At 43.3% G+C, this 23,104-nt stretch overlaps 1 protein-coding gene across 12 annotated transcripts in view; it reads left to right on the top strand.

Moving 5' to 3' along the window:
- Positions 1–20,766, top strand: part of KMT2C (lysine methyltransferase 2C) — a 193,399-nt gene extending 172,633 nt beyond the window's left edge. For 9 of the 12 annotated variants that reach the window (XM_071560791.1, XM_071560795.1, XM_071560794.1 and 6 more), the window contains 18 exons: positions 1,582–3,267; positions 4,656–4,868; positions 5,310–5,474; positions 6,725–6,866; positions 7,933–8,080; positions 8,869–9,047; positions 9,143–9,297; positions 9,481–9,733; positions 10,299–10,438; positions 11,349–11,453; positions 13,286–14,405; positions 15,385–15,521; positions 15,679–15,821; positions 16,086–16,254; positions 17,124–17,240; positions 17,878–17,951; positions 18,408–18,516; positions 18,757–20,766. In XM_071560791.1, the coding sequence (XP_071416892.1) occupies positions 1,582–3,267; positions 4,656–4,868; positions 5,310–5,474; positions 6,725–6,866; positions 7,933–8,080; positions 8,869–9,047; positions 9,143–9,297; positions 9,481–9,733; positions 10,299–10,438; positions 11,349–11,453; positions 13,286–14,405; positions 15,385–15,521; positions 15,679–15,821; positions 16,086–16,254; positions 17,124–17,240; positions 17,878–17,951; positions 18,408–18,516; positions 18,757–18,849 (5,148 nt within the window). In that variant the 3' untranslated portion in view covers positions 18,850–20,766. The remainder of the gene's footprint in view (positions 1–1,581; positions 3,268–4,655; positions 4,869–5,309; positions 5,475–6,724; positions 6,867–7,932; positions 8,081–8,868; positions 9,048–9,142; positions 9,298–9,480; positions 9,734–10,298; positions 10,439–11,348; positions 11,454–13,285; positions 14,406–15,384; positions 15,522–15,678; positions 15,822–16,085; positions 16,255–17,123; positions 17,241–17,877; positions 17,952–18,407; positions 18,517–18,756) is intronic. The other 3 variants (XM_071560796.1, XM_071560787.1, XM_071560788.1) reach the window with 3 other exon arrangements.
- The last annotated feature ends 2,338 nt before the right edge of the window (positions 20,767–23,104 follow it).

The raw sequence follows: 23,104 nt of genomic DNA, 5'->3' as shown, positions 1-23,104 counted from the left end.
CCTAGTAGGAGATTAAAGGAGATTTTGTTAAGTATATTTTTAAGCACCTTCTATTGGAAGCAATTTGCCATTCTTTCACATCAGATCAAGTAATTTTTCTGTAATCATGCTTCTGTTAGTTTTTGAGACGTCTCTATCTGCATGGAAAGAGGAGAGAGCTCTGGGATCCCTGTGAATTGCTGGTCCAGGACACAGGACTGGAGAAACCGGAGCTGACTGTGCTCCACGAGCTGATGTGTGACAGGGTTGTCATCCTGGGCACAGAGCTATGGAGACACTGCCAGATTGTCCCTGCAGCCAGGACACTTTGGCTGCCTGGCTGTGGCTCTGTGCCTGTGCTAATACACCCTGCCCTGTTCTCCCCTGCACAGCCAGCTCAGGGCCAGCTGGGTGGAGTCAGCGCTGGTCCTTTGAGATCCCACCTAATTCCAAGTACGGTCACGTGGCTGATCAGACCCTGGGAGGGAGAAATGATTTGGATATCTCATGGTGCAGAGCCAGCACAGGTTGAGTGCTGGAGAACCCTGGAGAAGCCCTCAAGCACTGGATCTGTGCAGTGCAGGTGGATCCAGCTGGTGGCTTTATGCAGTGGCACTGTTTATGTGGCAGTGTCAGTGCCAAGCCAGAGCTCATAAATCATCTTGGATCCAAGATTACTGTGTAAATAACCTTTTGGGTGCATCTGTCCTGCAGTCTAGAGTGTGTCCTATGGCATCTCTGTTATCCTGAGCTTTCAGGCTTATCTCTTGCTCCAGATAAAAGAGAGGGCTATCAAACATTTTTAATTGCATTACAGAGTTTTTCTATCACTACAAATAGCAAATGGAAGCTGTGGAAGTCATAATCTAATGAGCAGAAGCAAAAGAGAGATTTTCCATAATGTATGTATTATTAACCAGTGGACTACAAGTCCCTTTATGTTTTTTTGAAGACCAGTTTAGTTTGGTATCTTCTGTATTTCTGAAAAGCTCTTTCTTCTTCAGTTGACGCTGTTGTATCCTTCCTTTGACTTCTCCTGCTTGCCTTAAAATACAAGGCAAAACTTCTAGTGTCCAAGTTGACTTTAGTTTGGTCTTAGAATTTTAAATTTTCAAGGAGCAGTTGTCATTTTCACCTGGTGTGACAAGTTTGAGGATCTGCCTGTGAATAAATGGGAATCTGCTTCACTGTTTTCCTTCAAACTTTTTGTTTTCACTTACGTCTATCAAAAATGTTGCTGATGTGTGAACATCATCCATCTCTTGTTTCCTTTTTCCTGTCTGTTCCCAACTATTTGTATCCTGTGCATGGATGATAAGATCTGTAGGACAAGGATCACTTCTGGCTTAGGTTTGTGTATTCCCTAGCACAGTGCAGTCTTGGTAAGCAATTAGGACTTTGAGGCACTGCAATTTTGTCTAAAGTCTTGGGAGGGAGAGTATTTCTAAAGAAATAATGGCTGTTTAGCATTGAAACCACTGTGTAGAAACGCTATTTTTGCCCAAGGTTCATTGCCTGCTGGAGTGACACTGGTGTGTTACATGGTTTGTGTTGCACAGCCAGTGCATGTCAGAGATGAATAATGACTTCTTCCATTTTTAGATCCGAAAGCAGCAGAAGGAGCACGCGGAGCTGATTGAGGAATACCGGATCAAGCAGCAGCAGCAGTGTGGGATGGCCCCCCATGCCATAATGCCCAGTGTCCAGACTCAGCCACCCATGGTGCCAGCAGGAACATCACCAGCAATGAACCAGCAGAACTTCCCCATGGTGGCACAGCAGCTGCAGCATCAGCAGCATCCAGTGGTGATCCCTGGGCAATCCAACCCACCCAGAATGCCAAATTTGTCTGGATGGCAACCTGCAAGTGCCCCTGCAAGTCATATTTCCATGAACCCAGCAAGGATGCAGCCTCCAATGACACCATTGCCAATTACTCCTGGTACACCAGCTTCTGTGCCTGGTCCAAATGCAGCTGCACAGTCAGGGCCACCCCCAAGGGTGGAGTTTGAGGACAATAACCCTTTTAGTGAGAGTTTCCAGGAGCGGGAGAGAAAGGAGCGTTTGCGGGAGCAGCAGGAGCGGCAGCGCATTCAGCTAATGCAGGAGGTGGATCGACAGAGAGCTTTGCAGCAGAGGATGGAGCTGGAACAGCACAGTATGATGGGGCCTGAATTAAATAACAAAACATCCCTATCTCAGATACCTTTCTTTAATTCTGAGCTGCCTTGTGACTTCATGCAGACCCCACGGCCCCTGCAGCCGTCTCCACAGCAGCAGCAGCAGCAGCAAATGGGGCAGATCCTGCAGCAGGGGGCTGTGACCTCCCCTCCTGCCACCAACTTTATGCAAAGCAGCGAGCGAAGGCCAGTGGGACCCACAGCTTTTGGACCTGATGCATCTGCTGTTCCAGGTGGAGTCCCCAATTTCCATAATGTAAAACAGACTCATGGGAATCTCCCTGGGGCTGCCTTTACGCAGAACCAGGTCAGGCCTCCATTTCCCTCTGCGGTACCTTCATCTGCAGTGCTGGGGAGTGGTGCCCCGTGTGGTTCAGACACCAGTGTGCCCCAGGCAACAAACTTCCCTGGATCAAGCCAGTCTCTCATCCAGCTGTATTCTGACATAATCCCAGAGGAGAAAGGCAAAAAGAAAAGGACACGCAAAAAGAAAAAGGACGATGATGCCGAGTCCATAAAAGCCCCATCGACTCCACACTCAGATATCACTGCACCATCAACCCCAACTATCTCGGATTCTACCTCCACCCCCACTGTGAACACCCCCAATGAACCACGTCACCAGGATGAACAGGAGCCAGTGGAGCTGACAGGCTCCTTGGCATCCAACCCAGGAGAGAGCCAGAGCTCCCCAGAGCGGGAGGGGCAGCTCCCTGGCAGCAGCCTGGGCAAACAGCCCAGTGGGAATGCTGAGCCTGACAAGGCTAAAACAGACACGCCGACCAGCATCCAAGAGGTTAAACTGGAAAAGGCAGAAGCTGAGCAATGCTCAGGCCAGGCTGAGCCTAAACCAGAAAATGCAAGCAGTATTAAAATGGAAGAAGACAAGGTCAGCTCGCAGCCAGCCCCTTCGGCTCAGAGTCCAGCACAGCCAGCCGGCATTCCGGCAGCCAAGGGGGAGTCGGGGAATGAACTCCTGAAGCACCTGCTGAAAAATAAGAAGTCCTCATCTCTTCCGAATCAGAAACCAGAGAACAGCGGCCGAGCAGAAGAGGAGGCTTCTGGGGATAAAAAATTAGCAGAGAAGCAGAATCCAGCTGAGGGAATGGTGAGCCTGTTACTGGTTTTGTCACACAGTGGTCAGGAGTCAGAGCCTACTTTGTGCCTTACCGTGGGCATGTGTGAAAAGGTGGGGAGATAACCTATCTGCACAAGGGTGCAATAAACAGCTTTAAGGACCTCCTTTCCTGCCTTTTCTCTGTAAATAAAACAGCTGTGTTAAAAAAAGACCAAATTTTAATATGACTTGGTAGGTCCACATATTCTGAAATCATTAAAATTCAAAAAAAAAATTATTTTCTATGAAAAAAATCATCTTTAAAAATGCCACTTTTTAGTATTGACTAAGGCAAGATTTTGTAGTGTGATTCCTAATTACTTACTAGTACGTGTCTGTACAGAACATGGTGTGAGCGCTGCTTATTTCTTTGACTCCACCTGAGTTGTGTATAGGCTGATCTGTGCAGGGAAAGGCTTCACACCCCTTCAGCTGCACATTGTGAATGTTCTGGAAATGAACCAGGTCCAACACTGCTGGATTTCTGTGTTACAGAATATTTCTGTAATTACTTCCATGGAAGGAAGAATTAATTCTTTATATTAACGGCATTGCATGGTTTGTAAATTTATAGTGTCCTTAAAATGTGACCTAAAGAAAATGCTTTCTGTGGAGATAGGATACACTTTAGCTTTAGATGTGTTGGTCATTTTGTTGTAATCTTTAGTCTCTACTCAGTTTTGGGTTTTGACTGCCTAGACTCTGAATGCATCCTTGAAAAAAATTTAAACACATTCAAAATAAAAAAATAAATACTGATAAAGGTAATTGTGAGTAGCAGGTAAAATGTGACAGGAATATTAGTGAGAATACTTGTGGTAGGGGTCACTAGAGCTGTTTAAAATGATGATGAATTAAACAAAAATTGGCTTTTCTTTTGTTTTGACACTGTCTCTTGTGTTACCAAGTCCTGTTCGATTCCTTTTACCAAACTGTGCTTTAATGTGAAGAAAGACTTTGCAGATTTGTACTGAAAGTATTTAAGAGAGTGGTACAATCCAGAAATGTTTCACAACACTTTTTTTGTTTCTAACCTCAAAATACCTTTGTATTATATTAACTTCTGTCACCAAGTCTGCCTTTCATTAGGCCCACATGAGCATCTCCAAGGTTTCATGCACATATAACTTTATTTTTAGGGTGTATTCAAAAGAGAATGTTTCTGGTCAGTGAGTTTTTAATGATGTTTTCAGATGTCAGTGGTGTCAATGATAAGTCATAATTCTGTCTGCAGAGGCAGTCCAGCAGTTGCACTTTGCCAGTAAAATGCAGTTTGTTATCAATGAGATTTATTACACTGTGCTTTTTTTTTCAGACCTGTGTAGTAAACTGTAATGAAATGTGAAAAATTCTACTTCACTTTCTTTTATTCACCCCAGCAAACTGCAGGAGCTCAGATGCAAGGTGCATTTGGGTGTGGGAACAGCCAGCTTCAGAGAGCAGATGGAGGACCTGACACCAAGAAGCAGAGAAACAAGCGAGCTCAGAGGACGGGAGAGAAGGCAGCTCCTCGGTCCAAGAAAAGGAAAAAAGAGGAAGAGGAGAAGCAAGCTGTTTACCCCAATGCTGATACCTTCATCCAGCTGAAACAGGTAGGTGTGCAGGTGCTGGGTGAGGCATCAGGAGGACACGTGAAAGAGTGGATTTCTCCTGATGGAAATGAAGTTGATCATTAAGTTACATTTTGAGTACATGGTGGAGAAAATGAGAACTTCTAAAAAAATAGGAAATTTAAAGCTGTGGGTTTGTCTCTGTTTAGAAGGTGACTGGCATGGCAAGTAGTCTCAAAGCCATGGAATTCCTGTCAGCTCTGGCAGCCTCTGGATGAAGTGTCAGGGAGCCAGAGCTGCAACTCTGAGGGACAGGGGACCACATTCCTTAACAGAGAGGCCTGTGTTTGACACACAGTTTTCTGACAGTGGATAAATTCCCTTTTTTTTTTAATTAGAAACCACTCTGCTCATTTTTGGAGATTTGCAATGCTTCTGTATTACACTTAAATTAATCTCTAGCCTATTTTTCTTTTAATACAGCAGCTTTCTCTTCTGCCTTTGGTGGAGCCAATAATTGGAGTGAGCTTTGCACACTTCCTTCCCTATGGCAGTGGCCAGCTAAATGGTGGAAATCGACTTGTAGGAAGTTTTGGTAGTGCTACTCTTGATGGAGCTTCAGATTACTACTCCCAGCTCATTTACAAGGTACAATTTTAATCTGCATTTCCATTGTGTGCTCTCTATGGGAAGAGAAGTCCATGACATTATTACAAGTCAGAGTTCCTGCCTTTTATGCAACTGGAAGAAAAATACTTTCCTGTTGCTAGACTAAATAGTAGAATGGTGAAACAGTCACCATTATTTTACTCTCAGAAAGTGGAAATCAGTTCTGTAAACTCTTAAAAACTACAAATACTCCTTTAACAAATGGATGCTAAATAGTGAAAATTGTAATTACAGTTTTATGGAGCAGAAAAGGCTGACTTCTCAGTACTTTGCAAAGTCATTGAAAGCATTAAAGCATTTCTTAATGTGAATTAAATGGGAAATGGACTTTTTCTCATTTGTCCACTAAGCCCTAACTAAGAACCTGAGAACTCTGAACAAAATAGACTGTTTGTTGATGAGTTAATAACCCACAGCATTTAAAAGTCAGTCTCTGAGATCAGAGTGGCAATATTGGAAGAGCAGCAAGATAGTGAACAGACAGAATCAAATTTGCTGCTTGGATACCCTAATATAAAAACTTATTAAAACCAGTGGTGTTTACTCCAGCCTTCATGGAATGTAAGCCAAGAACGTGACCGAACAGAAATAGATGCTGTGGTCAAAAGTGAATAGTAAGTATTAGCTTTATAGGCATGACTGCAGTAAAAACAGATACCGAAGTTCTCATTTAATTTGCATTTAAAATACGGGCAGTTAAGTGAGCTGGTGAGAAGTAGCCCAGAGTGTGATCTTGAGGAGTATCTGCTTCTCCATGGACACTGCTTCAGTGACAGCTCCTCATGTGCTGAATGTGGGGTAGCTTCCCTTTTAGTGAGAATGGGGTGAGCTGGTTTGCTTATGGTGGTGGAGAGTCACTGTGTGAGCTCTCTCAGTCTGAAGGTGAGACCTTTGCTGGCACTGTAAGAACTTTTTGGTGTTCCCAGAATTTCCTTTAAAGTGTTCTTTGTGCATTTCTGTAAATAATTTAGCCATATCTTCTTTGGGTAATATATTTGATAGTGTTTACTCATGTATTTCTCTGACACCATCACTATAAGAAAAGTGTGTTTCATAGTAGGTGCTTTCATGGATTCCATCACATGCATGAGAATTAACTATTCCGGCTTATCAGTGTTATGTCTGGATGTAAAACTCTGTTAGAGGGTTATGCTGTCTAGTAGGAACCAGGCCAGTGTTCACCCTGTGTTCCATGGCTGATTAATGGTTCTGTAATTAATCTCCTGCAGCAGAACAATCTGAGCAATCCTCCGACCCCCCCAGCCTCTCTCCCTCCCACTCCGCCGCCCGTGGCCTGCCAGAAGTTGGTCAATGGCTTTGCAACCACAGAGGAACTTGCTGGCAAGGCTGCTGTGCTGGGAGGCCATGATGGTAAGGCTCATACTGATTGGTTCTGTAAAAAGTGAGTCCAGGTTGTAGCAAGTTGCAAAATACATCACAGAATATCCTGAGTTGCAAGCAACCCACAAGGATCATTGAGTCACACTCCTGGCCCAGCCCGGGACACCCCAAAATCCCACCCTGTGTCTGAGGGTGTTGTCCAAATGCTCCCTGGGCTCTGCTAGCCTTGGTGCTGTGCCCACTGCCTTGGGGAGCCTGTTCAGTGCCCAACCACCCTCTGGGGGAAGAACCTTTTCCTTAGATCCAACCTAACCCTGCCCTGACACAACTCCAGGCCATTCCCTGCGGTCCCTTCACTGGTCACCGGAGCAACACCTGCCCCTCTGCTGCCCCTTGTGATGAAGCTGTGAGGTCTCCCCTCAGTCTCCTCCTATCTCCTAGGATGCTTTTCACTTGAAATAGTCCTTTATAAAAACAGTATGCTCAGAGTTTTTAAGGTTATAATCGTTATTATCCAGCAATATTTTACACCAGTACAGTGTGAGATGTTGGTACCTTTTCCTTGTTCCCTTTCTAAAGCACGTTGAGAGCTAGAAGCACTCTTTAAGAAATGAAAAAGATGACCTTAAAATCAGTTTTTTTGTGCCCAGTACAAACGACTAACCAGTTAATTGAGTAAGCTCAAAGCAGTCTACCCATAACTTAGGCAGTCAGTAGGATTTTCTGATGCTTATAATTGGGTCAGTTAAAATTGCATTCTATTAAATAAAACTTTATACTACCTCTTTGCAGGGATTGTTCAGTGATTAAAGTCCTTTCTTCATACCACTTGTTACAAAATTGTTAATTTTTTTTAGTTTAAGTAAAAGAAACATCCTGTCATACTGGCAGAAGGCACAATCAAAAGCCTTTCAAGCCCTGTTTGCTCCAAAATCTGCAGGTTTTTGTAAAGACGGATATTAATCATGGTCAACATTTTTTGAACTCCCAGTGGCTGAGAGTTGTGTCACCATCATCAGGGTCCCACCCATAGCTAGCAGACAGGATGTCTGTCACTATCCAGATGTCTCATTGTGCTCTGCCTTTCTGGTTTTAGTTACCAAAGCTCTGGGGCCAAAGCAGTTCCAGTTGCCTTTCAGACCGCAAGATGATTTATTAGCAAGAGCAATGGCTCAGGGCCCAAAAACTGTGGATGTTCCTGCTTCTCTTCCAACACCACCTCACAACAATCAGGAGGAGTTAAGGTAGGTTTTCTTTGGCACCTTCAAAACAGTGTTTGGGGCAGATTCTGTGATCTTTCACTGCAAGTGAGGAAATGAAATTCACTGTGCACAGCCAACTGAGCAGAGAATGGAATGGGATCATCTTAACTTGTAACATTCCATGTGTAGAGAGCAGCATAGTGGCACAGGGGATTTATGCCATTGCTAGATTCTGTTAAACTGTTAGAAATTCCTTACTTTGCTCTCTTAAAAGTGGAAGAAAATGATACAAATAGGTATTTTTCTTGGAGCACTGTGGTGCTGGGGCATCATGGCAGGCAAATGCTGTGGCAGCAGCAGGACTGTGCAGGAGCCAGCCTGGAACTCCCCAACCCCACCCAGTTTCCCAGGTGAGAAATGCTGCCTGGGATGTGAGTCTCCCTGCAAAGGTCTTCCCTTTTGCCTCCTTTCCACCTGCCTAACCAAAATGTGGGTATCTCTAAAGCACAAGCCTGTGCATAGACAAGGGAACATGGATGGGTGAATACACTTAAACCAGAAAGTTTAAATATTAAATGTTATTTTTTACACACACAGGAAAAAGAGGGTTTGGCTTCATTAGTGCCTCTATTTTTCTTTATGGATCTTTCCCAAGAAAGCACTGTGTGCAATGGAATGTGAAATACCAGAAGTGATGGCCAACCACCTCCTTTGTTTAATGACTAGTAGCAAGAAGCAAGTTCATTTTATCTCCCTGTCATGATTTATAACTTTGACTTACTGCAAGTTTTAGTCCATTTCCAAAACAGCTCTTTTTGGGTTTTTTCCAGGGTTCAAGATCACTGTGAGGATAGGGACACTCCTGACAGCTTTGTTCCTTCTTCCTCTCCTGAAAGCGTGGTGGGAATGGAAATCAGTCGGTATCCAGACTTGTCAGTTGTAAAGGAGGAGAACCCAGAACCTGTACCATCTCCCATCATTCCTATCCTACCCAGCAGCACTGGAAAAGGTGAGACTGCAGCAGTGAACAGCTACAACTAGAAATTTTTTTTGTGTGTTCCCATATGTGTAGGCTTAACCTGATGTTTCCTGTTTTGTTTTCAGGTTCAGAAGCCAAAAGGAATTATATAAAATCAGAGCCTGGTTCAGGAGCGTTACCTGGTTCTGGCTTCTTTGCCTCCCAGCTTGGACCATCCCAGAATGGTCCTAAAGCTGGCCTTATATCTGTAGCAATTACTTTACATCCCACAGCTGCTGAGGTAAAGGAAATAAGATTGTATTACATATATAAAGTAGAACAGCAGTTAATATATTTTATCAATAGTAACTCTGAAGGGGTTATAGCATTGTAAAAGCAGCTGTTGCAATCTTCTAATAATTTATATTTCTGCTGTCTGAACTGTCTGATGAAAACAAAGGTATGTTTTTATTATTATGTTTAGAACATTAGTAGCGTTGTAGCAGCATTCTCCAACCTGCTCCACGTCAGAATTCCCAACAGCTACGAGGTTAGCAACGCTCCAGACGTCCCACCCTCCATGGCAGCCGCCAACAGTCACAGAGGGAACCCACCTATGGAGTACAGGCAGCACTTGCTCTTGCAGGGTCCTCAGGCAGGGTCCATGGGGCCTGCCAGGATTGTGGGGTCCTGTGGACTGAAGCAACCCAATGTGCCCTTCCCTGCAAACAGCAATGGTGAGTGGGCTTTAACAACCAGGTGTTCAGTACCCAGATTTTAACTGTGTCAGTATCAATGTGTTTCAGCCCTATAAAGTCATACTCCAGAGTTAAATAATTGATCCTTGTTCTTAATAGTACTTTTCTTATGTGATTACATGGATCTGCTCCTGCTGTTAACCATAACTTAGTTCTGATCCATCTCTCACTTCCATTATGTTCTCTACATCACTGTCAGTGAGCACTTCTTCTTTAGCTCCCAACATTGTTAGGGGCATTTGTCCAGTCTGGTTTCAAATCTATCAAGCAGAAAGATTGTTCCCATGCTGGAAAGCTTGACATAGTTGTTTCAGCCTGTATTTCTACTTCAGTTTAGTTACTTATTTCTTACACAAGAAATCATTTTTACCTTGTTGTTTGCACAGTTAGTTTAGGTCTGGTTTATACAGTTTCTGCATCAGGATGAGGTTTAAAGCCCACCTTCCATACCCTGTCCAGGAGGATGCTACTCCTCTGCACCACTGAAGGTTACTGTGGCCTCTCCTAAATTTGGTTTGCCTCTAACAGCTGATCTGTTCCCTAGGTCTGGCTGGCTACAAGGATCACAGCCAGAATATGGCAGAAGGCTCAGCACTGAGGCCTCGATGGTGCTCGCACTGCAAGGTCGTGGTTCTGGGCAGTGGTGTGCGGAAATCCTTCAAGGACCTGCCTTTCCTTAAACAGGTCAGTGCTTGAAGTGCAGGGCTCAGTCACTGCACTCAGCTGGGCCATCCTGAGGGCACTTCCAGCTTCCTTTGTAGTCCCCCTTCTTTTTGGGTCCTAATTCAGGATGGGACATTCAAGCACATTTGTAGTACAAATAGAAAATGTCAAGAGTTGCTACGTACATACAATGAGTTTTAGGACATTTAATAAAATAGATCACATCTATGGCAGTTTCCAAAGTTCTGTTACAAACCTCCTTCCCTGACCACTTCAGGGATCTTAACTCAAAAAAAGCTTATTTGTAAGGCAGTGCTATGTTGCTGTGTCAGGAAGAACTGTAAGAACAGGAACACTTGCACTTTTAGGGCAGGAATCAGATTTTAGTCTCTTGTATTTACCTTGGGAACTGTCATTGTTTCAAAAAGTGTTGTTGGTTTTCCAGTGACATGGATGTAACTACACCAAAGGCAGAGTCAGAACTTAGGAACAAAAGTGAAGGGCTCCCAGAGCCAGGAATGCATTGAATTCCCAGTAAGGTGTTGCAGATGGATCAGTAGATGAAACAGTGTGATCTGGCTTTGATTAGGCTGAAATGAGATGTTCTTTTGCCGTCCAAAAGACAAAAGAAAATGGATTTTGCTTTGCAAGAGTACTTATGGAGCAGATGGGTGCATGGTATAGAATGTTTTAGTTTGATTGTTAAAATTCTGTGAGTGGCAGGAAATTCTGAAGAACAAGGGTGTAGGTGGTGGTAGCACTAGATCTGTCAAAAAATTAAGTATTTATATCACAGTATTGCTCATTATTTCACAAATGTTCTACAGATAAGGAGTTTCCAGCCAAATTGGAAGACTTGTTTCATTACACTTATTATGTGAAGAATAGTATTAAAATGCACTTTTGATAATCTTCTGTGTTTGATTCCCAGGATTCCCAAGAAGGCGCTGATAAAATGAAAGACATTGTATTCTGTAGCAACAACTGCTTTGTTCTTTATTCAGCAGCTGTGCAAGCAAAAAACTCAGAGAACAAAGTAAGTATCAAACACTGGCAGACCCAAGTGAACTGAAATTATTGCAGCTATTTTTTTTGGAGAACAGAAAGGGGATGAGGGGGGAGTTTGCACTTCATTTGAGAGGTTTATAAATTAATTGCTCTGTATTCAAATGTTGAGATTCTGAACCAGCAGCGTGAAGTAAAATTCATATTTGCAGGACTTGGTGTCTGACAGATGCGTGGCAGAACAGCAGCCACGTTTGGCTGCCCTCCCAGGCTTTGAAGATGAAGTCTCACAAAATTAGTCATTCAAGCTCTCTGGGCATTGTACACAACCACAGACACATTTTTAAGGGCTGTATCCTGCATTTGGATTTGGCTTAGCCAGTAAAAAAAATTTACAACTGTGCAAATAGTAATTGAACAGCAAGTTTGCAAAAATACTTTTATTTGTTCAGCATAACTGGGGGAATACAATCCTATTGTGTGACTTTGGGCAAAGCTGCGATTTGAAAGCATTGGTTACCAAAACACCAGTAAAGAGCCTATTAGCTGACAGTGACGAGGAAAACCAGGTTCTTATTACCGGGGAAAGACATTTTCAAAAGTTTGTTCAACTGGAAGTGCACTTAGGCTAGAGAATGTGCTCAGGTGGTCTTGAACATTGTGCTATAGTTCTCTACCTACACACACTGTGAGGGGTGTGCAACACCTGAGAGAAACTTTTCTTATGTCTTTGGTGTCAGAGGAAGATGACTTAAACTTACCTATTTGTGTAATCATTAAAAGTGGAATAGTCTTCAGTCAAGACTAAATGATCCTGCTGAGTTTATTTTCTCATAGTTTTTTGAGTACTTTTTTAATGAAATGTACCTTTTTCCCTAAACCACTGGACAGAACAAGCCATGTGCTTCAAGCATGACCTAATTAATGCATTCTCATAGCCCTGCATTGACTGTAGAGTTTGCAGCCTTCCTTCAAATGCATCCTACTTATTTTTTCAGAAGAAATTTAATTTAAAAGTATAGTTCTGGAGGAGAAGATAACTGTGTGTACATCCACATCCTCTTAGTGTCCCATGTAGCTCATTTTCAGCTGTATTTAAACAGGGTAACATTTCTGTACAAGTGCATCAGCATGTACATAATTAAGTTAATTAAATGTCATGTTCAGCCTCTTGATAATTTAATTTACTCTTTCAAGATTAATCACACAAACCACATTAAGCACTTCATAATCTAAACTTCCTTTGTTGTTCTTGTTTTCTCTTGTTTGTTTTTGGGTTTTTTTGGTTTTGTGGGGTTTTTTTAGGAAATCTCTGCAGGTATAATTCTTGTTTACTGTGACTGAGTGGTTAAGTCCTTGAGGTGTATTTAACCAAGAGCCCTGCAGGAATTTCCTCCTCACTTGTTTCCAGGAAAAACACATGGCATTAATTCTAAATCTTCCCCTTGTACCAAATACAAGATTCTTACACTTTAAATTAATTCTATGACCCATATTTTAAGGCTGTTTTGTGTTGTAACAAAACTTTCTAAGAATCCCCAAGAACTAAATCTGCCAGTCAGCTTGCCGAGGGCAGTTGAGGAGTTTTGCATTCAAAGCCTGGACAAGGCATTATTTGGGCTTCCTCTCGTGTACCAAAGGGCACCACATTCGAGGTGGGCTGGGAGAACTTCTGTGCTCAGTATCCTGGCTGTGGTAACACACACGGGTCAGGATAATTTCCATCTTTGTCTTGTGCTGCATCTCGATTTTAGGCATTTTGAGAACCCTCTCCCATACTGACCTGAGCATGTTTTCAGGGTACATTTAATGGTTGACAAGGTTGGGATTTTTTTTCTCAAAGAGTTTTGTGTTGATTCTCAGGAATCGGTCCCGTCTCTGCCGCAGTCGCCGATGAAGGAGAGGCCGCCTAAAGCATTCCATCAGTACAGCAACAACATCTCCACTTTGGACGTCCACTGTCTGCCTCAGCTGCAGGAGAAGGTTTCTCCACCATCATCACCCCCCATCATGTTCCCCCCCGCCTTTGAGGCAGCCAAGGTAGAGGCAAAGCCGGATGAGCTGAAGGTAACGGTGAAACTCAAACCCAGGTTAAAAGCAATACACAGCAGTCTGGAGGACTGCCGGCCTCCCAGTAAGAAATGGAAAGGAATGAAATGGAAAAAGTGGAGCATTCAGATTGTGATTCCTAAAGGATCGTTCAAACCTCCTTGTGAAGAAGAAATAGACGAATTTCTTAAAAAGCTGGGCACGACCCTTAAACCAGACCCTGTGCCTAAAGACTACAGGAAATGTTGCTTCTGTCACGAGGAAGGTGATGGATTAACTGATGGACCAGCAAGGCTTCTTAACCTGGATTTAGACCTTTGGGTCCATTTAAACTGTGCTCTTTGGTCTACAGAAGTCTACGAAACACAAGCTGGTGCCTTAATAAACGTGGAACTAGCACTGCGGAGAGGCTTGCAGATGAAATGCATGTTCTGTCACAAAATGGGTGCCACCAGTGGTTGTCACAGGTTAAGGTGCACCAATATTTATCACTTTACCTGTGCCATCAAAGCACAATGCATGTTTTTTAAAGACAAGACCATGCTTTGCCCCATGCACAAACCAAAGGGAACTCATGAGCAAGAGCTTAGTTACTTCGCAGTCTTCAGGAGGGTGTATGTTCAGCGCGACGAGGTGCGGCAGATCGCCAGCATCGTTCAGCGCGGGGAGCGCGACCACACCTTCCGTGTGGGGAGCCTCATCTTCCATGCCGTGGGGCAGCTGCTGCCACAGCAGATGCAGGCCTTCCACTCCTCCAAAGCCCTCTTCCCAGTGGGGTACGAGGCCAGCCGGCTGTACTGGAGCATGAGACATGCCAACAGGCGCTGCCGCTACCTCTGCTCCATCGAGGAGAAGGACGGGCTGCCCTTGTTTGTCATCAAGGTGGTGGAGCAGGGCCACGAGGATCTGGTCCTGACTGACACAACACCTAAAGGTAAATTTTGTGAACTAAGATCATGACTTGAGAGGGTTTGCTGTCTGTTTTCCTGATACCTGTGGTATGATACGTGTTCCAAACAACTGTTGCAGAGACCATTCTAACATAATGCTTATAGTGAGCTTCCAGGGCCCTTTTTTAATATCGTGCTGTGAAGACTGAGGACACCTTTGAAGAAATTGTATAGGCTGCAGATAAGAAGTCTTGTTCCAAGTCCACAGAGGAGACACAAGATTGAATATTGAAATTAATTAAAGGAGTAGGAATGTCAGTGCAGGACTTGTTTCATGAAAAATGGCTTTGTTTAAATATGGTACCATTGCTCAGTTATCTTCAAATCAACTGGGCTCAGGTTAGGGAGCTCTAAAAGGGTAGTTAAATGACCACGTTGTTATCAGAGGTAAACGATGTTTACCTCTGAAATTACCACCTACCTCTGGTAGGGTGAAGAATACATTGGACCATAAACCTATGGACAGGTCCTGGAAAACAGCTGGTGGATGTGTGTGGGGCTTTTAATGGTCCAGGTCTTCACACCCTCTGTGTTGTGAGTGCTGATAAACTCAGCCTTGCTTTGTCCAGTCGCTGACTGCAGTCAAATCAGTGGAAATAGAATATATTGTGTATTTTCAGGAAATTCTACTTTTGTAGGATTTCTCAAGAGAACCTGTCCTTGTTCTTGTTGTCAGAGGACTTAAAAGTTTCCATGCTGAGACCACTAAAACCTTCATTCCTGAGAATCAAGGGTGCAGGATCAATGGTGTGTTTGTTTGGGATTTGTTAAATCCCAAAATTAGCAACTCATCAAATGATATTCCACTGCACCTTTTAGCTCCCAACCTGTTTGTGAAGGCAAGGACAAACGCTTTCTCAGCCCTGGGTTCTGGTTCCCATATCCTCAGGCACTCATCTTAAAACCGGTGCAATAGTCTTCTATTTCTTTGATCACTGTAATTCTTTCCCGATGGTTGTGTAGGTGTGTGGGATAAAATCTTGGAGCCCGTTGCTTCTGTTAGAAAAGAATCTGAAATGCTCCAGCTGTTTCCCGGCTATCTGAAGGGTGAAGACCTCTTTGGTTTGACAGTCTCTGCAGTGGCCAGGATTGCCGAATCGGTGAGTCTTCACCACCCCACTTCTTGCTGGATCACCCCATTGTTGGGTAGACGCATGAGAAGGAGAGCAGGAAGAAGTGTGGAAAAGTAAATACTTTGGTACACACAATTAGCACGTAATTACTTGGATTTTCTTTTCTTTCTGTGTTTCTTTGCAGCTGCCAGGGGTTGAGGCCTGCGAGAACTACACTTTCCGCTATGGCCGAAACCCCTTAATGGAACTTCCTCTTGCCATCAACCCCACGGGCTGTGCCCGTGCCGAGCCTAAAATGAGTACCCATGTCAAGAGGTTTGTGTTAAGGTATTTTGTTTTAATTTCACATAGTACAGCCCAGGGTTTATAGGCTGCTTAGGGTTATTTGTGCTTTCGTCTGCTGCTTACAAACCCTGTTGTCCTTGGCTGTGTATGTGCATGCCCCGGTCAGAGGAACCGCTTTGTGTCTCCGCTTAGCTGGCTTTCAGTGTCTGTATGTCTGAAGGGGTTTTAATGGGTCCCAGTGGCTCTTTTCAGAGAAATCTTCAGTTTTTCTTGTATTCTTTTCTGTTACATGCCCAATTCCTACAGGCCTCACACCTTGAATAGCACCAGCACATCGAAGTCCTTTCAGAGCACAGTTACGGGGGAGCTGAACGCGCCTTACAGCAAACAGTTCGTCCATTCCAAGTCCTCCCAGTACCGCAAGATGAAAACCGAGTGGAAGTCCAATGTGTACCTGGCTCGCTCCCGTATTCAGGTCAGCTCCCACCTTAGAAAACATCTACTAAGAAGACTACATACACTTTTATGTATATCTATTTTGCATCTAAATCTTGTAAATATTATATAAATATTTCTAAAAATTTAAAGTTAAAACTATCACAAAATTCCACCAAGTCTTGTCCCAAAAGGGGCAATTTTTATGTGGCAAATTCATGAATTTACCTTAAGCAAGACTTTTTTCTAATTATTGTAAATATCTTAAAAATTCATTTGTTACAGTCGTTTAGAAAAAACTTTCTTTGAAGTCTTCGGGTTGTTTTTCTTTAGCATATATCTCAAAATTGTAGTAAAAATAAAAATAGAATTACACAATGGAAGCATGAGATGCTCAGGCCAGGATGACTGAAGTGATACAAGACCAGCATGGAGAGCTTAGTACTGGTTTGCAATAATAATAGCAAGAACCCCATTGCTGTATGTGATGCTGTTGGTTTCCACAGACTCTTTTGCAAAAGCTTTGTCACTAATCTCCCCCTGTGTGGACAAAGTTGTTTTTTATTTCAGGTTGGACTAAAACGTTGCTGCTGGGCTATTACCAGGTTTCAACAGTCTAGCAAGGCCCACTCTATTTTTCAGTGAATTTATAACCTTTACACAGTCAGGTGTGAGAGTGGTAAGAGCAGTTTTCTCATCAAGACAGCAGCCAAGTATGTTTTCTGTCATCTTAGAAGTTCCCTGGAAGGCTGGGCTCTGCATCTGGGCTGTTAAGGCATCAGCTACTCATCAGTGCTGCTTCCCTCTCTCCAAGTGGTTTCCTTTCCACATGATGTTCTGCAGGGTGAGGAGCAGAGTGTGAGTGCAAATTTATTACACAACTCTAAATCTCACTGTATTTTTTTGTAGGGCCTGGGTTTATATGCTGCTCGAGACATTGAAAAGCACACAATGGTCATTGAATATATCGGAACGATTATCCGGAATGAGGTGGCAAACAGGAAGGAGAAGCTCTATGAATCTCAGGTACTGGGGTTTGTTTATTCATTCTCTTTCCCCTTCCCCATTCAAACATTGGTACAACAAAACAAACATTATTCTTCTGCTTGATGAATTTGGGTCCCCTGTTGTTCTAGTTCATGAATTCAGGTCCCTCGATTTGTTTTCTGCTGTGCCATAAATGCAATAGGCTAAAAGTATAACCAGGAGTCCACAGTGGTTTTTACCAGATTATTTAAATGTTTTATTAAGTCTCACAGCACCCTGGCCAGGCAGGGAAGAGGATACATCCTCTGTCCCAGAGGACACAGAGCTCTGGCAGAGGTGTCAGGACATCAGTTTTTAATGAGAATGTCTTTTAATTTAAAGCAACTTCCCTTGTGGAACAGTTATTGCCTGTCTGTGCAGCACTGGAAGCAGGGATTAAAGGCACTATGGAAGCTGTTAGGGAAAAATGAATTGGCCAGAGGTTTATGTTATGACCCATCATCCCTCAGAAACCCTTGAGGATAGAGGCAGTACATGACTCATGGCTTCTCTCATGAGCCAGTGGGCAATGCCTGATCCAGAAAGCAGGAGGGCCCTTGGAGCTGATCCACACTGTTGCTTCATCGACAATGAAGTAAAATCTTAGCAGAGTCCTTGTCCCGATTGTGTTTTCCAGAATCGTGGTGTGTACATGTTCCGCATTGACAATGACCACGTCATCGATGCCACCCTGACGGGAGGCCCTGCAAGGTGGGTGGCCCTGGAGAGATCCCTGCCCTCCTCCTGGGGCATCATCCACATTCCCTGACCTCCTTCTGGGCCATCACCCATGTTCCCTGGCCTGGGGCTGTTTGTGAGGCACTGAGTTTATGAGGTTTATTCTCTGAGCTGGAACATTCAGTCTTCAGACTATTGCACTGAAATAATGTCTTCTTTTTCATTAGCTCTGCTCATCTTTCAGTATGTTTCATGGCAGCTATGAAGAAAGAATGCAATTTTTTTTTGATACTTGGTTTTCTTGACACTTGATTTTTTCTGACATTTTCTAGGTAAACAAACAAGTTTCATATAATACAAGAGTTATATAATTGTATGTGGAAAGGTGGTGAGCCCAAGGAGCAAAAGCCATCCTGAGGTTTGGTTTAGATTTGCCTCAAGGGATGCCTTTTCCTGAAGGGTTACCTTTGTCCTGCTCTTTTTCTGTAGGTACATTAACCATTCGTGTGCGCCCAACTGCGTGGCTGAGGTGGTCACTTTTGAGAGAGGACACAAAATCATCATTAGCTCCAGCAGAAGAATCCAGAAAGGGGAGGAGGTAGGGCAGGTTTTGTCTTTACACACCTCTTGCCAAGTCCATCCCCTGCTTCCATGATTTCTGGCCCAAACTTGTTTGTGCTGGGGGAAGATGACATTTCCCCTCCTCTCTTTCCTTGACAATCACACCAGTCTCTAACAGGGCAACCTGTGCTGTATTTTGCTGTTTAAACCTGTAGCTACAGGGAAGTTGTGGCCAGTCCTGGTTGTTCCATAACCATTCTCCTTTGTCTTCTTCCAGCTTTGCTATGACTATAAGTTTGATTTTGAAGATGACCAGCACAAGATTCCATGTCACTGTGGAGCTGTAAACTGCCGAAAGTGGATGAACTAGAATGCATTCCTTGCTGTCTTTGAGGGTTGCTTGTCCCTAGGAAGAAGTGATTCACATTTTGATTTTGTCGACGGAAAATTGTTGCCTTTTTGAAAGGGGGGAAAAAAATCACTTCTGAAAGTACACATTTCTACACAAGTATTTAAAAGAGAAAAAAAAAAGAAAAAAAAAGGAAAAATAACCCACAAACCAACAAGCACCAGAAGCAAGCCGGCAAAATCTGAAGCTGACTTTCCAGACATGTGGAGGTTAAAACTGAGTTAACAGAATGGTCCAGCACTTTTGTTTTTGAGCTCACTAAGGAGAAACTGTTTAACTTGGGCAAAGAACCGCTGGCTGACCTGCAGGAGGGCAGGTGGCCACTATGAATGTAAGACTGAAATCACCAGCGAAAGGGAGAAGTCCAAAGTGCTGGCCACAGCCTTATTTGATAAAGGGGCAGGCCCTCTAATTAAAGAAAAATTTTAAATAAAAGTAGACACCACTGAACAAGGAATGTACTGAAATGACTTCCTTAGGGATAGAGCTAAGGGAAAAAATAACTTGCACTAAAATACATTTAAATACTTGATTCCATGAGTCAGTTTATTGTAGTTTTTGATTTCTGTAAAATAAGAGAACCTTTTTGTATTTATTATTGAATAAGTGAATGAAGCTATTTTTAAAAAGAAAGTTAGAAGAAAGCCAAGCTGCTGCTGTTACCTGCAGAACTAACAAACTCTGTTACTTTGTATAAAAGTGTAAATATTTTGAGAAAAAAAATACAATATAAAAATAGTTATTGACCAAATGCTACCAGACTCTGCAGCAGTTCGGGTGCTTATTCTCAAACGTCGATAGGGATGTTACAATATGATCTCATGTACTCACAGACATGCGATTCCCAGTACGGATAACCAAAATCTCAGTTTAAAGAGAGAGGGTTTTGTATGTTCAAAGCAGTCTCAACTGTGGTCTTATGAGAATTTTTTTAAGTAAACCTTAAGCCTGGTAAGGGCATGTATATTACAATTCTGACTTTTGTAGATGTTTGGGTAATTTAGATTATTTTATTTGTATTATATTGTTGCATCCCTATTTCTTAAGTCAGGTTTTTTGTGCTTACAATTTGTGATAACTGTGAATAACTGCTAAAACCACCCAAAATAGAAGCTGGACATGGGGTTTTTTCTTCAGCAAAAAGTAGTCAAGATTAGGTGACTGTTCAGCCTACATTAAATCATGTAAACAGCATAGAATCAGCGGGAGCTTCAGTCTGATGCTATAGCTTCTTATAAGGAAAACAAGGAAAAAATTAGGTGTAATGTGCTTGCAGCTGCAGGACTGGCAATAGGGTTTTGGAAAATGTAATTTAAAGATGTGTTTGTATGGATTGTTTTTGTTTACATTTCTTTAAAAAAATAAACACTGTTTTGTGTTTGCTTGTAGAAATTTAATCAGCATTTTGAACCAGGTTAGCTTTTTATTTTGTACTTAAAATTCTGGTACTGACACTTCACAGGCTAAATATTAAAAAAAAAATGAAGTTTTTTTTTTGTGTGCACAATTAAAGTGGACTGTAAACTGTTGGTATATTCAGTAATACAGTTCTGAACTTGTAATGTATATGGCATGATGTATTTTTATCTTACAGAATAAATCAATTGTATATATTTTTCTCTTGATAAATAGCTGTATTAAATTGTTTCTTGAATATTTTTCTTCTCTTGTATAATATTCCAACATCCTACCAGTATTTGTCCTACAGTTTTTTCTGTTCTGTATAATAGTATCTAATGTTGGCAAAAAAAATACAAAAAACAACACAAAAAAAAAGAATTTTTTGAAGTATACAGAGTGTTATGGGTTTTGGAATTTGTGGAAACAGATTTAGAAGATCAGCATTTACGAATAAAAATATTTTACATCTATAAAGTACATCCTCCTGTTGTCATTTGAGGTGTCTTGTTTTCTGCTTCTTCCAGGATTTGTGTCTGCCTCTGCCAGCAAGAAGCATTTGCCTCCCCCTTCTCTAGTGCACCCTGGATTTCACCCTGTGGTGCCATGTCCTGAGCACTTTCCAGACACCATTTCCTGCATTCCTGTTTTTCCCAGAAAATCCACAAAAGATGAAGATTCTGCCTGTTAATTTTCTTCTTTGCAGTGGGCATGGCGCCTTCCCAGCTCTGGATTTGGGGTGAGGACAGTGAGGTGGCTGGGGGTGGGCAAGGAGCTGGGATGGGCCACAGCCAGGACAGCTGACTCCAATTTCTGCTCTCTCTATTGAACTGTGCCCATCTCAACCCACGAGCTCTAAGTCTCACCCACCCTTCCAAGTCTCCCCCTCTCCTGTCAGAGAGTGAGCAAAGGACTGGGTGGGGTCTAACCTTGCTGCTGTGACAGTGCCTCACACCAGAGGTGTTCCCAGCAAGATATCAGTGTGAACTGAGGCTAAAAAAAGGCTCCAAGATTTACTGTGGAGCAGAGGGAAGCAGCCTGGCCAGAGCTGTTCTCCAGTGTTATTTAATATCTATTTATATCATGCACTTTGGCTGCTGAAGGACACAGTGCTCCTCTGTCAGCCACAGCCACTACCAACTGCAGAAGCCATCGAGGAGGAAGTCCTTGACAAAGACTTAAAAATCAGCCCCAGGCAGACTTTCTTTGTATTCTTCAAAAGAAATAAATTCCCAGTATGACAACAACAAGCTGAGTGTTGTGACCTGAGTGATGTTACAGTGTCGACCCCAGGATAAGGCTTTTCCTTCTACCCTTCCTATTCACCCAAATTCCCCAGGGGCAGCTGGTCACTCAAATACAGGACAAAATCATTAATTTCCACCTGCCCCAGGCAGCCTGTACAGGGCTGATCTGGGAACAGGGACCCAGCCCAGGGCTGGGTGCTCACAGCAGAGATCTTTAACTCTCACCTGTTCAAATCTTCATGTGCTGGCCTGGCTGTGTGGCTGCAGCAGAAACAACTGTGGCCAAAAGTCTTTCCTTGCAGAAACAACTGTACAAAGCACCATCACCTCCATCTGTTCCTGGAAACAGGCACCGCTCCCCGGTGACAGCAGCCTCTGAATTTCCTCACTGAGAGTGAAAGGTCAAAAATTCTCTGTGGCAACAGACCCAGACCATAAACAAAACAAGCTCCTGCTCTGCCTGTTTGAGGATCTGTTTGGCTTTTTTAGTTTTTTACTATTTTTTAAAAAGACAACATAAAGGCCACAGAAGAAAAGGCCAAGCAAGGCCACTGCTCAGTGTGAGTGCCAACACAAATGTCACAGGGAAGCCCAGCACACAGCTGGGACCAGCAGCACCAGCACCCACTGCTGCTCCCCACTGGCCCCTGGGAGCATCAGGGTTAATCAGACAGCCATCAGCGAAGCTGCAGCCCATCCTTTCATCACAAAAAGAATGGAATTAATCCCACACACAGCAACCACCCAGGCTGCCACTGAAAGGGTTCCAGCTCTACACAGCCCTGCAAGAGTCACAGGGAATTAATGAAGACTCTGTGTGCCACTACAAGTGCTGCCTGACCCAGTGAGGTGCAGCACAGCCCTCAGCTGACCCAGGGGGATGGGATTGGGTTTAGAGGCTTTTCTTGGTGTCTAGCTTCAGCCTCTTGTTCTGGTGTACAATTACACCCACTTACCTGGTTCTTCCTGCTGGTGACTCACTGCTGCCAGGACTGATGGAGGAGGCAAAACAGCTGCCCGGTGGCCAGGGCTGCTCTCACCTGCTCCTTTTCTTCCTCTTGCTTTTCTCCTCCCAGGTGGTGGCCCTGGCAGAAGGGCCAAACACAATCTGCCACAAGTGAACCTCTTCTCTGCAGGAAGATATGGGTCTGTAATTACTTCAACATTATCATTATTTGCTTCATGCTGCCCAAAATGTCAACAGCTGGATGCCAGAGTATCTGTGCAGTTGGAGAATATTTGTGCTGCTCCAGCAAAAGGACAAGGCTGTCCTGGTGCTGCCAACATCCAAAGTGCACATTCCCAGAGAAGACAGGCCACTGTGGCACAGAAACAAGGAACAAGCACCAGGGGCTAAGGCAGGAAGTCAAAGAAAGGTAAACAGTGAAATAAATGAAAACAGCAGTGGAGGGAAGAAAAACAGAGAAACTATCTTCAAGCCTTCCAAGCTGTGAGGAAGGGAGTAAGGGAGTAAAGCCAAGGGAAGACCTAAATTGTGTGAACGTTAGAGTCACCATTCTCTAAGTAGGTGCTTTCTGGTTCAACCGCTACAAAAAGTAAGGCCATACAGA

Source organism: Pithys albifrons, chromosome 7, assembly GCF_047495875.1.
Source record: "Pithys albifrons albifrons isolate INPA30051 chromosome 7, PitAlb_v1, whole genome shotgun sequence".
NCBI classification, from domain to species: Eukaryota; Metazoa; Chordata; class Aves; order Passeriformes; family Thamnophilidae; genus Pithys; species Pithys albifrons.
The sequence above is the reverse complement of the archived record's forward strand: the minus strand, read 5'-3'. Positions and strand labels throughout refer to the sequence as shown.